Raw genomic sequence first — 17,283 nt, 5'->3', positions numbered from 1 at the left:
GAATTTTTAAATATTCTGCATCGGCACGTGAATTTCTTATATGGAAATGACATTATACACCTGTCATATTTTTGTGATATTATTACTATTTATTAAGATATGTTTTTTATTGTTCAAATGACTGTACAATGATTTTAGAAATTAGGCCCGAGGCCTTTAAGTTGAAAATCCAACGTTCACAATACCTAATGATTGGAGGCACTACTTCATAGATCACTGATGACAAATGAGATTTTGTATTAATGACAAAAATGCACGTTTATTTTAATCTTTATTCTATTATCAAACTTTCCGAAGAACTTGTTCAATGAGTTTAGCCATCAACTTTAGACGTGTCAAACAAACAAACTCCGTCTGCAAAGATGCATGTGACGTCACTGCTACAAGCCATTTCGTCATCAAAGTATTTCAAACAAGTTATACAGTCAGGTTCGGCGAATGGCACCCATTCTTTACAAGTCCCTCGTATGGTTTTTCTAAATACTGAGACAATAAAAAGAATAGTTAGGAACATGCTTTTGAGCACAACTTTTTTATGTCAATAAGCCAGTTAAGCTTATGTATGATTGGATAGCAGTTAATTTAAATTTAAAAATGTTTCCAATCTTTCTGTAAGAAGTTTAAACCGACTTTTATTTGACATAATTTTTTTTGGCGATGAGCAATAGTTTCATTGGTTTACGGTGATACTTTAACAATACTTTTAATGAGAAAAAAATAGAATATAAACTAGATCTATAACCGATCTCGTTGCGAGCAACGAGGAGGTCTTCCGTCTGATTTTAGAACTTAAGATTTATGTTTGATCTTGATTTTGCTATTTAACAGTTAAAATGATTTAAAACAGGAAAGGAGGCTCTACAATTTAAGGGCCAGATACTAATTTGTTTTAAGTGTAAGAGCTTTGTTCAACAAGTGTTTAGAAATTCGTCACCGTTCTTGAGTTATCTGTGAAAAACATTTAAGAGGCCGGTCCCTTATCTCCTTATCGGGGCCACTGAACCAAATTTTTCAGGTTGCATGTTGTTAAGTACATGTTAGGTTGAGCATCTTTTCTTCTACGCTGCATTTCAAAATATTTTTCCTTTTTGAGATATTTGGACTTTTGAGCCCTAAAAACCCCTAATTACGTAACACATTAGAAAATCATTATGTTGTTAGGCTACATAAATGTAAGATAAACATATTTGCTTCTATAATCTATTACAAAATAATCCCTCGGTTAAGAGTTATAGGAAAAAGACTTTAGAGCCCTCTAGGTCCCTACATTTAAGGGCCAGCCCCTTTTTCTTGGTATTAGATGTAAGGTTATTTGATTTTATAGACAATGTGCTCAACAATTGTTTAGAAATTTGTTACAATTCTTGAGATATCTGATAAAGAATCTTTTAGGGGCCGGTCCCGTATCTCCTTATTTGGGCCACTGAACCAAATTTTTAAGGTTGCATGTTGTTAAGTACATCATTTTGATTATATCTTTTCTTTTATACTGCACTTCAAAATATTTCTCTTTTTGAGATATAGGTGATCAAAATTTTGGATTTTGACCCCTAAAATTCCCTAATTACGTTACACATGAGAAAATCATTATACTGTTAAGCTACATAACTGTAAGATAATCATATTTGCTTCTTTAATCTATTACGAAATATCCCTAGGTTAAGAGCTATAGGAAAAAGACTTTATAGTCCTCTAGGTCCCTACATTTAGGGACCAGCCCCTTTTTCTTGGTATCAAATAAAAAGTCATTTAATTATAAAGACATTTTGTTCAACAAGTGTTTAGAAATTCGTTACCGTTCTTGAGATATCTGAGAGAGAATGTTTTAGGGGCCGGTCCCTTATCGACTTATTGGGGCCGTTTAACGAAATTTTGAAGATTGCATATTATTTAGTACATCATTTTGGGCATCTTTTCTTCTATACTGCATTTCAAAATATTTTTCCTTTCTGAAATATGGGTGATCAAAATTTTGGACTTTTGGCCCCTAAAAACCCTTAATTACGTAACACATGATGAAATCATTACATTGCTTGGATACATAATTGTAAAATAAACATATTTGCTTCTATAACCTTTCATCAAATGATGTCAAATGAAAGGTCATTTAATTCTAAACACATTTTACATAACATGTTTTTTTAAAAATATTTTTCAGAAAAGAGATAAACAAAGAAAACAAGAAAAAATAATGACGTTTTTTAAATCTCAATTTCCGGGTCCAAGCAAGCTTCAGCGCCTTTTGAGTCAGACAAAAATGAATGCCTAAAGACACATCTACAATCTTTTGACTACAATCCCTGAAAGTTTGAACTTAATATCTTCAATCGTTAAGGAGAAGATCCCAGGACAAGCCGACCCTCTGAAAATCGCTAAAACGTCAATATATCAAAAACGGAAATGACGTCATCAAAATAAAAAAATTACGTATAAAGTTGAGATCAGTATCTATCATATCTGAAAGTTTAATGAAAATCGGTTGATTCGTTTTTGAGAAATCGCGTGCACAAAATTTGTTGGAAAAAAAAGAAAAATAGCGAAGAAAAAGAAACAGAACGAAAACAATAAGGTCTTCCGTTGGAAACGGAAGACCTTAAATATTAGAGACATCTGAGGACAAAATTGCGGCAAAAAATGTTTGCAATTCAAACGGAAAGGTATTACAAGAGAATAACAGTTCTTTGCACTATCAAACTAACTATATCCCACATTTCCATTGAGTATTGTTGAATGCAACTTAATTTCTTTTGTTGAGGACTTGCAACGCAATTTGTTTTTTTTCTTTCATAGACATAGAGATACAATTCGATAATCAGACAACATAAAAAAAAAATTCAAAAAGAGTTTTTAACATGTAAATATATTTTTTTATCAAATCTGATTGCTTTTCTTGTTGCTAAATATATAGTATCTGCTTCAAAATTGTTATTGATAAATGACTTTCCAGTTTGTACTTGGTCATCAAGTATAAAAAAAAAATTATTATTATATAAACAGTGCCTATTTAGGAGGGTAAAAGTTGAAAATGACACCCCGAGAAAACCATTGCCAACGGACGCGAAACGGAGGTTGACAATTTTTTTTTCTCAGGGTGTCAATTGCATCTCTTACACTCCTAAACAGGCACTATTTATTTTATTTTACTGAGTGTCTTAATTTTTAAAAAAATTGACGTGAAATCTATGGCGAACCGTACGCGATTACTGTGGTTTCATTAATATTCAAGGGTATCAATTTTCGTGGTTAAAGTGAACATCACAGTTTCAAGGATACGTAAATTCGAGGCCAATGACCATATCAATTCAAAATCTTAATAGAAATTGCATTTCAATGAACATTTAATTTGGTGGATCAACTTAACAACGAAATCCACGAAAATTGGTATTCAACGAATATTGATGAAACCACAGTAGTTTATGCGCATGTAACAATTCGTTGTGTAACTCGTTGCCAATCGTGTTGCTTACACTAAAGGTAATAGAACGGATTATCAACTGCGTCTAAACCATCAAATTTCAATATTTAAAATGAAAGAATAATGAACTAAAATGTACATCTAAATGGAATAAGGCAATAATATTTCAATATCTCTAAACACAAAACAATCCGAAATATACATACTTTCAAGTGCAGCTCGTTCCCCATCTCTTATATCTAATGAAAAAATATTTAGTTTGATAACGTATGTTTGAGAGGACATGACAAACAACTGTATAAGGAATATATGGTGACGATCTTAAAAGTAGAGCAATATGTGTGAGAGGGTACGTACGATAACATGATAAAGGGCAAAGCTTGCTGATTCATCTTCAGATTTTCGATCCAAACTTAAACATTTGTTATTTTAATACAGCTATCATTCATTTTGTATATCTTGCAGAAATTGGAAAACTATACGAGCAATATTTGACAAATCAACTCTGCTGTTAAAACTCGGAAGAAATAGAGTAGACAATGAAGAATGAATGACGTCACAAAGTCTGGGAACATAAGACAAATGCACAATGTTATATTTTCTGAATCATATCAATAAAATACCCGGCCTATCTTTGAACAATTATTACTAGTACTGATTTATTTAATGGAATCATACGATATCTACAGGAATAAAAGAAAATCAGGTGTCTCTTTGCTTGATTTGTTCTTGATCCTGTAAAATGTTGATTCTAGTACTTACTGTCACCTTTCAAAACAGCAATATGTACCTTTTTTCTCCTCCTCGCATTTTTCTTTTTCTTCAGCAAGATTATCTTCGCAAGTCATGTCTGGTTCTTTTGGCATGTTGCGAATTCTGGTGTTTTGCAGACCAGTCATGGCAGCCAAAGCTGCGCTAGCTAAAAAAGCAAACGCGTTTATGTTTATTTTAAAATAACATTTATTGTTTTTGGAATCAAAACAATGTACTGCTGTTCTACAATTATTCAAATACTTTATTTTTCTTAAATTAGTCTTTGTACGAAATCAAATTTAGAGCAAACTGTTACCAAATCGTATAGATTTTTTAGATTTATATGTGTATGATTATCTCCTTATAGAATCTAAAAGCAAAAAATTTATCAAATTATTAATGATTAAATGCATTTTATCATTTTCTTGTCAAATCATGTGTATGATAATACTGTACCCTGAACGCTTACTTGTTTTATATATTGATATGTATATGGTTACAATATAAACAAAAGAAAAATGATAACATTTAAGAATATTTCAATGTACTGGAGTATTTCGTATTTCAAAAAAATTCTGACCTGCAAAGGACAAAATTCCAATAGAACCAGCTACTACCAAACTCCCAGAGGTCTGATCTGACTGTGCTGGGTAAAAGGGTGCAACTTGTCCATAACAACCACCGAATAGCAACACTGCACCGACAAACACCCAATGTTTATATCTCAGCATCTAAGTTTGCAAAATATCTTAGTGTTTAATAACAACTAATCTGTATAGACGAATGAAAAGGATAAATTATACTTATGGGAAAAAATATTTGGTTATAAGGTTGAAAAAGACAACTTCATCAGGATTTGTAATTATGGGTTGACTGACATATTTTAATATTACAACCTATGGTTCGGACACATAAATTAACCAATTAAGATAATTAGCTAAACGTATTTTTGTAGTATCGTTCAACCAGACGCTTGCCTGTCTCCTTTAATATCCGACAAAACAGAGTCTCTCTTGATTGCCGGAGATAAATGGAAACAGCCGAGCGTTTGGTTGAACAAGACAATAGTTCAATCTTGCTTGGATCCATACAAATTCTCAGAAATATTTCGATTACTGATACCACTTGCCATGCAAAATCACATATCGTTGATTTTGAATAAATGATAATCGATAAAATCAACTCCCTACAGTACTTCAGTACTTTGATTAAAAATTTGGGTCCACTAGGGGTTTACTTTGGGTTTACTCGGGGTTTAGTTTGGGTTTACTCTGAAATTACTGTTGAGGTAATTTCAATTGTATACACTGAAGTGTGAAGCAGACTAGCATGTTATCTTATCATCCTACTGCCTGTAATTCCTATACTTTGTATATTTCGAATACACAGTTAAAGTCTACTTTCAGGGGTATTCTTCTGACTGGGTTTACTCTCTGTGTCCTCTATGGGTTTACTTTCTGGGTTTACTCTGGGTCCACTCTAGTAAACCCAAAGTAAACCCAGGGTTTAGCTGGGGTTTTCTTTCTGTTAGGTTGGGTCTGATTGGTACTGTACAATATCAACAATAAATCAACAATTGATCATTTTTTGTTTTAAACTCACTGTTTTTGGTATATACATATAGATACATGTATAGGTTATATGCATTTATACTAAATTTAAGGTTTTAAATTTTTCAGGTAAACAAACTTCCCCACTAAAAATCAAAATACACTGCAGGATATTGAAAAATGTACGCTTATTTGAAATCATTACACAAGGCATTATCTGTAGTTGATTTTTCTGATAACAGATTTATAATTATCATTTTTATGAGAGCATGATTATATAAGGTAAAATGATTACTACAGAATTAGCGTTATTCAAAAGAAAAATAAATAACTTGCATGACCAATATCTTGTTCTACATTATGTATCGTATTCAACACTAAAACACAAATATAATTTCTACAAGATTCGATGAACAAGCATCAAATCAAATAAGATCTTTATTTTGATTGGATAACAAATTCACTGTTACAAAGTTACCTGTGGGTATATTCTAGTCCTACCTTGCATTGGGTCGTGTTCGGCAGGGTTTAACGCACTGGTGGGGTCATATCATACATTATTTCAAATATTAAAATATTTTCTGTGATAACATGTATTTTATCGATTAGTGAACATTCAGTGTTATAAAGTCACGTGTGTGTATATTTGAGAGTCCTGCCTTGTAGTTTTTTTTTTTTTTGTTTTTTTTGCATGGACCAACATACCGGATGAATTTCGTACTAGATGAGTCACATTAAACATTTACTAAATAAATAATTTTCTTTTGATTGGTTCGACATATTCGTCCATTACAAGTTTACATTATGGACGATTGTTGAATTGCTGACATTTTGTAGAGCGTGTTTTCTACATAGATAAATGTATCAGGTGAATTACATGAAACACCATATCGAATAACAAGTTTTCCTTCTACATTTTACGCATCTACGTATAAAATAAAATGCCTGCGAGTAATTCACTGTCACCTTATAGCGTTATTTGGGACACAGCAAGTATCTTCGTTTGTGCGTACATACAATGGTTATAATGTAATTCACGTTGTGTAGGGTAAAAACTTATGTATGGAGAGGTTCTGTGCAGTATTTTAGAAATAATTTTCTAGTGCTTAATCTAAGTCAAATCATTTTTTTTCAATTTGTAAATGTAACCGAGTTAAGACAAGCATATTGTCAAACTTTCTCGCATCATGTGATAGAGTACATGCACTTTAAAATAGTTAAATTAGAAAAACATCTGCAGCATTTGATTTTTTACATATTAACAAACAGATAATAATCTAATACCTAATTTTTAGAAGTTATGGAATGTCATTGCATTGATCGTCAAATATAAAATTTTTGCTTAGTTTGTTTGTTGTTTTTTAGACAATATCTGTATTTTTATATTTATGTATGATAAATGTTTTACAGCCCTTCTTTATAATATATTTTAAACTGATCTTCAAAATATGTTTCAATGTTTCAATCATAACACTTTATAAATGTTTCAAGCATAAATATTTCCAATCACATGAACAGTTTATTAATTGTTCAAAGCTGCTTGACTTTGACTATTTTCTTTTCAAAATATCCAGCTTTACAGAACGCTTCTTTATTTATCATTTTTAACGGCTCTTTCGCCGCTTCTCTGATAAATATCGTGAAATAAATAATTAATTAGTAGTCTATAAATGTGTTAATTTGAAAAGTATATCATTATCACTGAATATGCAAATAATTAACATGGACGCTCCGAAATATGACGGAGAGAATATCTCCATTATTAGTCGATAAAAAGGAAAAAACAATGATTGTATTTGAATTTTTTTTTTTTTTTTGATTATCTACCATAGCACTTACGTAAAGATGAATTTAAACAAAAATGTTGATAATATAAACAAAAGTGTTACCTGCATGTTCAATAGTTGATTAAGATGACATGTCGTACTCGACACTGGTAGGAATGTTTTCAGCTGGGTACAGTATACTAAATATATCAGACCAAACACCGAATCAAGTTACATTAACGAGCTACCTCGGGCTGTCCAACTATCGCCTAGTAGTTGTTTAAGGCATTGTGGTTGCGTAAATACTAGGTACATGTATGTCAGTTGTGTAGGGTAAAAATGAACGTGAAGAATGACAATAACAAACTGTACACCATCTCAAAAATCCATAGAGCGACATACGAATTTAAACCAGAACAACACGGACTTCTAAAAAGACAGAGGTTGGGCCAGGGGCCTAGGAAGAAAAAGCATTCCTTTTTGACCGGTCACATTCGCCGTGTGCTCGTTGTAAAATGTAATTATTTATGTATCTATCTGAAATGTTTGCTTGAATTTTGTTTTAAAATTCTCTTTTTTTTCAACTTCTTTTTTTTATAGATCCAACAACTGTTGAGTTTATTACCATTATTCTCCCATTATGAAATTTCCACAGGTGCTCTAAATACTCAAATTTAAAAAAAAAGTTTTGATGCATAATTTTTAACTACAATAAGTTTTCATATATAATAATATGTTATGAAAAAGGCACTGCAGAATAAGTAGATAAACATACATTATCATCTTATTAACTAACAGAAAAATAAAATGAAGCAAGAAAATATTCCCCGAGGTCTTTATATTTTAAAGTGAATAGAATTGATAGATACAGAAAGCAAGCTATATTACAGACTTGTTTTGATTTTGTCATTGTAAAAATTAATTGATACTTGCACGGAACCAGAAAAATAAATATTTTCCGGTGTGGGGAGGGAGGGGGGGGGGGGTCGGAAATATATTTCTTGTAATTTTAAGAAATTCAAATTTTGCAGGGGGATGGGGGTCCACGTCCCGACCCCTAGATCTGCGGTTTTTGGTGTTTTTCTTTGATCGTCGTTTCTCTGCCAAGTTCAATGACACGAATCCTCGAAGTGTATAATGTTGTTAACATATATTTGTATAAAAAACGGGAAGAATTTTACATTTCATTATACTGAATGCTGCATTTGGCTTAAAAAGTCTAGTTAATTTCCAACAAGAATAAAGATTTTTGACTTTGATACAATAAACTCAGTCTATATTTTTCCTCTTACAAGTTTCGAAGAAAGGAGACTTTCCGCTTTTATGTCCTTATCAGGCATAAGATTAATATCATTATGCATGAGAGATGGAGCTGATATTTTCAAAACCGTACTTAAATAAGACTAGCATGAATAACAATGCCATGTTTGAAAATTTATGAGTTTTCATTTAACAATAACCCTATCTATTCTATATGTTAAAAGTATACTTTTTACTATGGTTTAATCTACTAGACGACGCCCATGTAAGTATAGAAGACTTTTGGTTAATGCTTGACGTGTTCGAAAACATTGTCCTAGTTAGCTGAGATGAGAAATCACATGGTGAATTATAATATTCAACATGTATCAATTCTTGGTTACATGTACAACAGGGAAAAAGAAAGTAAGAAAATTATTTTTTTTCTCATTTCAACCATGAGCGCATATGTGTCTATTTAACTTCCTTTGACATAACTTTGATAATGTAAATATAAAACTACTGTTAAACTGAGAACAATAGTCAAACGTATGCTGACTATGTATAAATCGGTAGAAAAGTTGCGTCATCATTATCGTTTGGATATTCTAGCAATCGTGATGACCGTAGCCTATGAAAACAAATTAATACTTGATAACAGCATACTTTTATTTAACTCAATTACGTTTAATTGCAGTTTACATCTTGTCAATTTCTGTAATTGAAAGAAGAGTTCTTCATTTAAAAGGTTATTTCCCCATATATATTGTATGTCTTTAAGTTCAGTCATCATCAACTGCTTTCTTAGTCGGAACTAACTCCCAATGCTCTTCATATATTCGACACTTTTTTGTTTACAAAGCTGGTGTATGCCAAGTAGTTTCCCCTCACAAGTTAAAGCAGAAAGTTTTTCCTGCTTTCGATGGTGCTTTTTTATTTTACCTCTGCCATTTTTTTTCTTGTGCGATGCGATGTGGTGGCGTTTTTTTTCTTAATCCGTGCGCCCCAAGCTGTATATTTTTTTTTCTGTACTTTTGATGGTTTTGATATTTAATCATCATCAGAATATATCGCTGTCATACTTTCTTCGCCGAAGCCACGATCTTGCTTTCTGTTGTCTGGTTTTGATTTCCACCTTTCTATTTCTTACATTTTTACGGCTGTCTAAAGTGAAAGTAATGTAGCTATTCGTATATTGCAGGGTAAATAAATCAAATGCTTATTTTAATTGAATTTATTAAAATTTTTTCTGGAGTTGATAAAAGCTTTAGCGCATTACAAAGTCAAATTTTTAGTTGTTTTGATATGTAATAAATGTGTTTCTTTAGTAAGTGTTTTATGCATCAAATGGAAGCTGAGGTACATTTTCTTTTATATTTACAATTATGTTTTCCATGAGCAGGGATGAAGTTGGTATACTTGGTATACTTACTTTCTTATTGCCCGTGACACCTTTGGTGTATAGGGCTGTAACGAGGGTTATCCATACTTTTCGTTCCCTGCCTTGCTTTTGGAGTGTGTCTCAGCTTCTCTTTTGTACTTTTATTTTAGCTTCCACTATCTGCCTCCAAGTGAGTTTTGGCCTTCCTCTCCTTCGTTTTCCCTCTGGTGCCCAGAATTGCTTTTTAAATACTGTTCAATTTCCTTCTAAGTACATTGCCAAGTCAATTCCAACGTCTTCTGAACATAGTTGAGGCCATGTCCTCCCAGACAACTGTCGAGAAGGCCCTGATATTAGATGGTATTGGACCAACATAGTCTTAAGATCCTCCTCAGAGACTTTGTATGGAATGTTAGTAATTATTTGCTTATACACTCTCTGTCATTCGCCAGTACTCTGACCAGTACAAAACTTCAATTTTGTTCTAAAGGAGTACTGACTAGAACTCCAAACAGTTTGTAGCTTGTTCTTGCCTTGGATAGTCTCTGTTTGATATCGGTCTCTGCTTCACCATCTGTTATTACTCTGCTACCAAATTAAGTAAATGTCATTGTGTGTGGGAGGATGTGATATTCTACTTTCAATGCTGTTGGGTTGTTAACATTTGGGATCATGACTTCTGATTTTCAGTACTGATTTTTTAGCCTTATGCTTCCTGCGTATTTGTGAAGTATGTTGGTCTTGTATTGAATGTACTGGTATGAATGGGAGAATAAGGCTATGTTCACAGCAAAGTCTAGGTCTTCAAGTGTCGTGAATGTGTTTCATCGGTTGTTTCTCGGGATGTCAGGTGTTTTATTTTTCATGATCAAGTCGTTGGCGTTGAGTGTTGATGACATTACACAGCCTTCACGGACTCCTGTTTTGTTTTTTTTTTTACATCAAACTCGATGTTGGTATTTCTTACTCTGCATCTTACGTTGACATAAGAAATCGTAATGATATCTATCAGATGTGGGATGCCATATGACTACAGATAACAATTTTCCGAAGACTGTCCTTATGAATGCTATCGAAGGCTTTTTTTCAAAATAAAATCACTATATAATTGTCATTGCAATTCTGTACACTGGTCTATGATGTTTCTTTGTGTGTTTTTATCAATACATCCTCGCCTTGGTATTAATCCTGTTTCCTATTTACACAGTTTGACATCTACAGCTGGTTGTTTTTTGTTTGTTTACTAAATACTACATGTATGGGAAAGGAAAATGGGTGAGGTGTGTCTTCTTCTAGCATCAAATGTATTAGTTTTACTGGTAATATATTAAACTGCATATTTGGTTGTCCCCTCACTGTTAGAAATGTTTTTTAAGTGTTAAAAGATCATCACAAGTATCAACTATTTAAAATAAAAGCCAATAATTTGGATTAATAATTTGATGTATTTTTTTTTCGAAGTGGGTTAGATGCTTTATGATATATACTTTCATAATTGTAGCAAATGCTTTCTTTGGTGATTCATGCGGAGTATATGGGTGGCGCCAATAAATTTATGTGTATTTGTTTGCTGCAATGATCGCTACTTTTCTAACCCCCACAAGTCATCAAAGAAAGCAATTTATTAGTTATGCTTATATCAAATTATCTCTTCCTTCATTATTTTTTAATTCAATAACATGTTTAACATGTTGAGTTAAGAACAAAGTTTGTAACCGACTAATCATGTTACCAAATAAATATGAATATTTCATTACGATTTCGTTGTTTAATTTGCTTAGTGATTCTGTGTATGAAACACAATTACATCATAAACATGCAGTCAAATCTCCGATTCATTTTATAGATTTGGACATAGCGACTTTGGATCACGCGGTCAAATGTTCATGGTTGGTTTTCTCACAATCAGTTAAACCACAAGTTACCTTAAAATATATGTTATAATATAAAATATTATGTATGTACAACTTATACACCATATTAACCCTTCCGCTGCCAAGGTATGTCGTTAATGGAGTTCTAGTTAAGCAACTAATTGTACTAGCATAAAAAACTGCACGTTGTAAACTGTTCTATGGTTTCAGGTCAATGGAGTTATCAACAAAAAATAAATAACTAAAACTATCGGCAACGAGCGATTTACATTTTAAATCTCAACACACATCAACATCAAAAATACATGTTAACATAAACATTTTTAGAATTTAAAGCAGTTTGAGCTGTATTTATGTATAAGGTTTCAACCATGCAAAAAAAACCCAAAATTAACAAAGATAATAATGCATACGATTACTATTTAATCATCAGATTTTAACACGATCTCTTTTTTTAGTGACAATGAAAATAAACAAATATTGCAATAACATTTATTACGTTTTTATATAAGCAATATTTTGTTTACATCTGATAAGTATCTGCAGAAAAATCTACGAAAGATAGTCATAAGGAATTATCAACTGTGTGGAAAAAAAATAGACGCATGAGCACGACAATGCATTATATATGTGTATTACCCTACACTAGTGTGATTATTGTTTTTCTATTATAATACACATTTTTGTTTGTTTTTTTTTGTTTGTTTGGTTTTTTTTTCTGTCTTTATGTGGCATGTGTTTCGCCAGTCTGGTTTCGTCTTTTCCTAGCCAAAACAGAAAAAAAAAAAATTAAGAAGAAAATTTAATGGTACGAATTTTAAATATTTTACAACAAACAATAAACTCACATGTATAGAAGCCATTACTTTTAACCAAGCAAAATATGTTTTTCCTGGTTTAATAATTGATATGAAGTTACTATAACCTTACTTCTGTTGGTACATGTTGACTGCTACATGTACAACAGCAATAACAGCGAGAGCAATCAGAACAAAGACAGACACACAGACTCCTATGATGATTTTGTACTCTGTCGTTAACCCCGAACTTTCTCGTTCCTGGGGTTAACAGGTGCCGCTGTTGTTTCTGGTGGTGAAGGAGCTACTGTTGTTTCTGGTAATGGGGGAACTAATAAAGAATACAAACTAATACGTTTTACGGTGCGACCGTTGGGGCGAGCACATCATATATGATCAAACAATGAATTATGATAAATCAATGAAAATAAAATTAACAACGTAAATGAATTTGATTGCTAAATAAAATAAAACATACATATTTTTCAGTAAATTTCTCATTATTCATAGTTTATTATTTGTTTTGATTTATCTATTTATAAATGGAACAATAGTTTAATTCCAGATACAATGTTGTTAAATAATAAAGATTTTAATAAAAATGTTCATTGCACTGTATCTCCTCTTTTAAATTTATTGTAACATCAGTTGTTCATCCCCTTCTTTTGCAGTAGACATTTTTTCTTAACTTACACATAAAAATTGACTCATCATAGAGCTTGCCCTATGTTTGTTTCAATTTATACATAGAAAATTGACTTAGATCTATCATGGATTTGCCCCCTCCACTTTTTGATTTTTTTTTTTCAATTTAGGCTTAAAAATATTTGCTTATCATATTAAAAGAACATGGAGTTGCCCCCCCCCCCCCCTTGGGATTTTCAGCATGTAATAAATCGAAGTGAAAATAAAGAAACCATTGAACTGCTAAAGAGCTGAATGATTAGAATTTCCATGGTTTTTTTTCTTTTTGCTTGTAAAGATTTTTTGGATGAGGCTGCCATCCACCACCCCCCCCCCCCTTTTAAAAAAGGTGAAGCTACGTAATTATAGTGAATAAAATAAATGTGAGCATTCATCCAAATGAGTGCAAGTTACAACTGTTTCCTTATCTGAAGAAATATCTTGTCCGATTTACTGACGCCAAAAAAATCTGTTGAATGAATGTGCAACTAGTCCAAATGTTCTATTCACACACGCCTTGCCGGTAGAGCTCGCTTCGCCCCGGCGCTGTGCGCCGGCGAGCTGCACCTGCTATTAATAATTTACTTTATGACATTAGCCTCTACTGCGTATTTAACATTGTGACATTTGGGCCTTTTGCGAACGTTGCTTGAGATTCACTAAATTGATAAAATGAATGTGTATATTAAGGAATGTTAATATATACAAATTAATGTAGGTACATAGCAAATAGCACGATCGTAGCGTAACCGATCACAAAAAAATTAAAAAGTCAATGAAAACATCAAAGACAAAGACAGACACGCATTAAGATGATTTTTGTTCTGTCGTTAACCCATAACTATCTGGTTTCTGAGGTGCTGCTGTATTTTCTATATGTTTTACGGTGCGTCCGTTGGGGCGAGCGCAGCATGTGATCAAATAATGAATTATGATAAATCAATAAAAATAAAATTATCAACGTAACGTTAATGAATTTGAATGCAAAATAAAAAATAAACATGCTTATTTTTTCTAGTAAATTTTCACTTTTCATAATTTATAAGATTGTTTATTTATTTAAATAGAATTTATCTCGGATACAATGTTGTTGAATACTAAAAGATTTTAACATACTGTTTATTGCAGTTTATTTCCTTTTTTCTTGCAGCAGACATTTTTCTTAAACTTACATATTAAAAATTGACTTATCATAGAGCCCCCCCCCCCCCCATCTTAAAAAAAAATATTATTTACGTATAAAAAAAAATTTGCTGATCATATGAAAAAAAAAGGTTTTGGACCCCCCCCCCCCCCCGGGAGGATGTAATAAATGTGAAAATAAAGATACTATTGAGCAGTTAAGGAGCTAAATGCATACTACGCACTCACCATTCCTCACCCGGATTAGAATTTCCCTGATTTTGATAATTTCTTTTTCATTTTGCTTGTAAATATTTTTTGAATGATGCTGTAAATTTGTAGTGAATAAAATAATTGTGAGCATTCATCCAAATGAGAGCAAGTTACAACTGTTTCCTATTTAAAAAAAAAATATTTCAGCAGAATTACAATAACTACTTAGAGTAATTTCCCCTTATTGTGACGTCAAAGTTCACGTCGGTCAAGTGCCGTCTGTCTCTTTGAAAAAAACTCTGAAAAAAAACCTAAGTGAAATATACTGTTTTGTTTACTTAAAAAGCATGATATTCTTGAAATTACACAATTTATCTGTTTCTCAAAAGTTTTACTTTGATTCTCGCGAGAATTTTTTTATTTACAACGCATGACGTACATAGTCTTTTATCTTGTTCTCGTGAGAGCGTGAAATGGGAAACCATATTTACAGAGAATAACTGGGACGATTAAAACAAGGCAGTACTGGTCCGATTTACTGACGCCAAAAAAATCCGTTGAATGAATGTGCAACTAGTCCGAATTTTCTATTCACACACGCCTTGCCGGTAGAGCTGCGCGCCGGCGAGCTGCGCTCACTGTAAGAAAATGATCTGGTATAGAATACGTATGCTGCTTGTTTATCATCGTAAAATTTAGACCCATTGTAAGCGTTGCATAAGATTCATAAACTTGATAAAATAAATGTAATGTGTATATTAAGGGATTTTAATTTGGAATGGGACACTTGTCTAAATTAATGTGAACAAAAGTGCATCATAATCCATCTATTTTACCGATAAAGCATTGCTAAAGGAGAAAAGCCTACAGTGCCCGTCGAATCCCCCACACCTAGGATATTTAAACGACTTAAGAAAATTTCATACAAAGGAATCTGACATTTGAAAGTGTACATCAGTTCACAACTTTGTTCTCTAATCAACAACAATTTTAAACATACATTCATATTATTATTTTCATGTCTATGTTTATTTTCTTTACAACGTGATCTCAAACAATTTCCGACTGTGTTAGCGCTATTGTTTATAAAACGTTATTTGGAATTGGCAAGATCGTTATGCTTTTTTGTCGGTATCTGAAGAGTAATAAATGTTTTTCAAAATACTTAAAGGTTTATTACATAAAAGAAGTTTAAAAATAATTTTTACATCAAAAAGGAAAAATTCAGAATTTAAAAAAAATCATTTTGATTCGAACACTCTCAGCAGAATGGTACTTTCTAAGTCCTCCGCCTATCACACTGTGCTACGTTGAAACATATTAGTTTGCATGAATAACTTTTATATCTTGACAATTTTGAATAAAAATTTTGAAGTTGTGAAATCCACAAATTTGGAGCCATTGTGGGTCTAAACCCTACTTTCATAACTCAATGATAAAAAAAATGAGAACCTATCCTTTAAATAAAAGTACTTTTAGAGTGGAGTCTAAACCCATTCACACTAAAAATTGCAATTCAGCACAGTAAATGCTCAAGACGTTCCCCCAAAACATCGTGTGGCTTAATTTGGAAACCAATATCACTTGTGTTTATAGAATGAAAACACGCTATTTTAACAAGCATCGTAAAATTTAATGTAGAAACAATGTATACAAGCCAAGAATGCACATTTTATTAACATTCAAATATGTTCCTTTTTATTGCTTCAACTTAGGGATCTATAATGTCTTGTACGCCCCTGTCCTTTATTAATGTATGGCCAAAATACGTTTTAAAAATGGTAAATATTATAAACTCTAGTACACATTTATAGTTAATGCTCTGTATAATCAAGCTCCGTGTTTGGTAACAGTTTTGCGAAATAAAAAAGTCTAAATTTTAAGAAATCTTTTTTTTTGCTTATTATTATAGTTAGTTTTTCACGATATGGAAATGTCTCACATCATGTTTTGAATGGAAAAAAAACCAACAATATTTTGTTTTCTTATATTATTCGGCCATAACTGATAAAGACAAATTAAAGTGTTATTAAGCGAAGTTTGAAGTTTGAAACCATAGCCAAACAAGTTGAGAAACGCGATATGTCTTAGGAAGATCTATTTAAGTCAATATAGAGGAAATGGGAGAAGATTAGGGATATATTAAAATAAAAGTGTAGCTGAACTGGCAACACAGCATTGTATTTATAGTCGGGTAAAGAAAACATATAACTTTCATAAAATTTTGAATTTTGTATAAAAAAAGATACCATTTTTAACAGAAAAAAATAAAATAAAGGAGAATACATAACGTTGTTTACCACCACCGGTCTGTATTTCATAAATCAGATTCATGAAAAATAGGAAGCGTACAGCAAGACACGACATCTTTCCAGTTACTGGGTACTTTTGATTCTGTTGTTTATTATTTTTAAAACAGGCATATAGATCACGGATAATTGAATCACTCAGCCCAGCATTTGTAAATAATTATATCCATTGTACATGCA

The 17,283-nt window shown here is 32.0% G+C and overlaps 1 protein-coding gene across 1 annotated transcript; it reads right to left on the bottom strand.

Annotated features, from left to right (window-relative positions):
• Positions 1-305: 305 nt before the first annotated feature.
• On the bottom strand, positions 306-4,899 carry LOC128174004 (uncharacterized). The gene is made up of 4 exons (XM_052839653.1): positions 4,749-4,899; positions 4,206-4,334; positions 3,622-3,654; positions 306-483 (listed from the first exon to the last, which is right to left on the bottom strand). Exons 1-4 carry the CDS (start codon positions 4,897-4,899, stop codon positions 314-316), a joined length of 483 nt encoding a protein of 160 aa, XP_052695613.1. The 3' UTR covers positions 306-313.
• Positions 4,900-17,283: the final 12,384 nt, after the last annotated feature.

Source organism: Crassostrea angulata, chromosome 2 (assembly GCF_025612915.1).
Source record: "Crassostrea angulata isolate pt1a10 chromosome 2, ASM2561291v2, whole genome shotgun sequence".
NCBI classification, from domain to species: Eukaryota; Metazoa; Mollusca; class Bivalvia; order Ostreida; family Ostreidae; genus Magallana; species Magallana angulata.
Note: the sequence above shows the minus strand (reverse complement) of the source record. Positions and strands in the feature narration are given on the sequence as shown.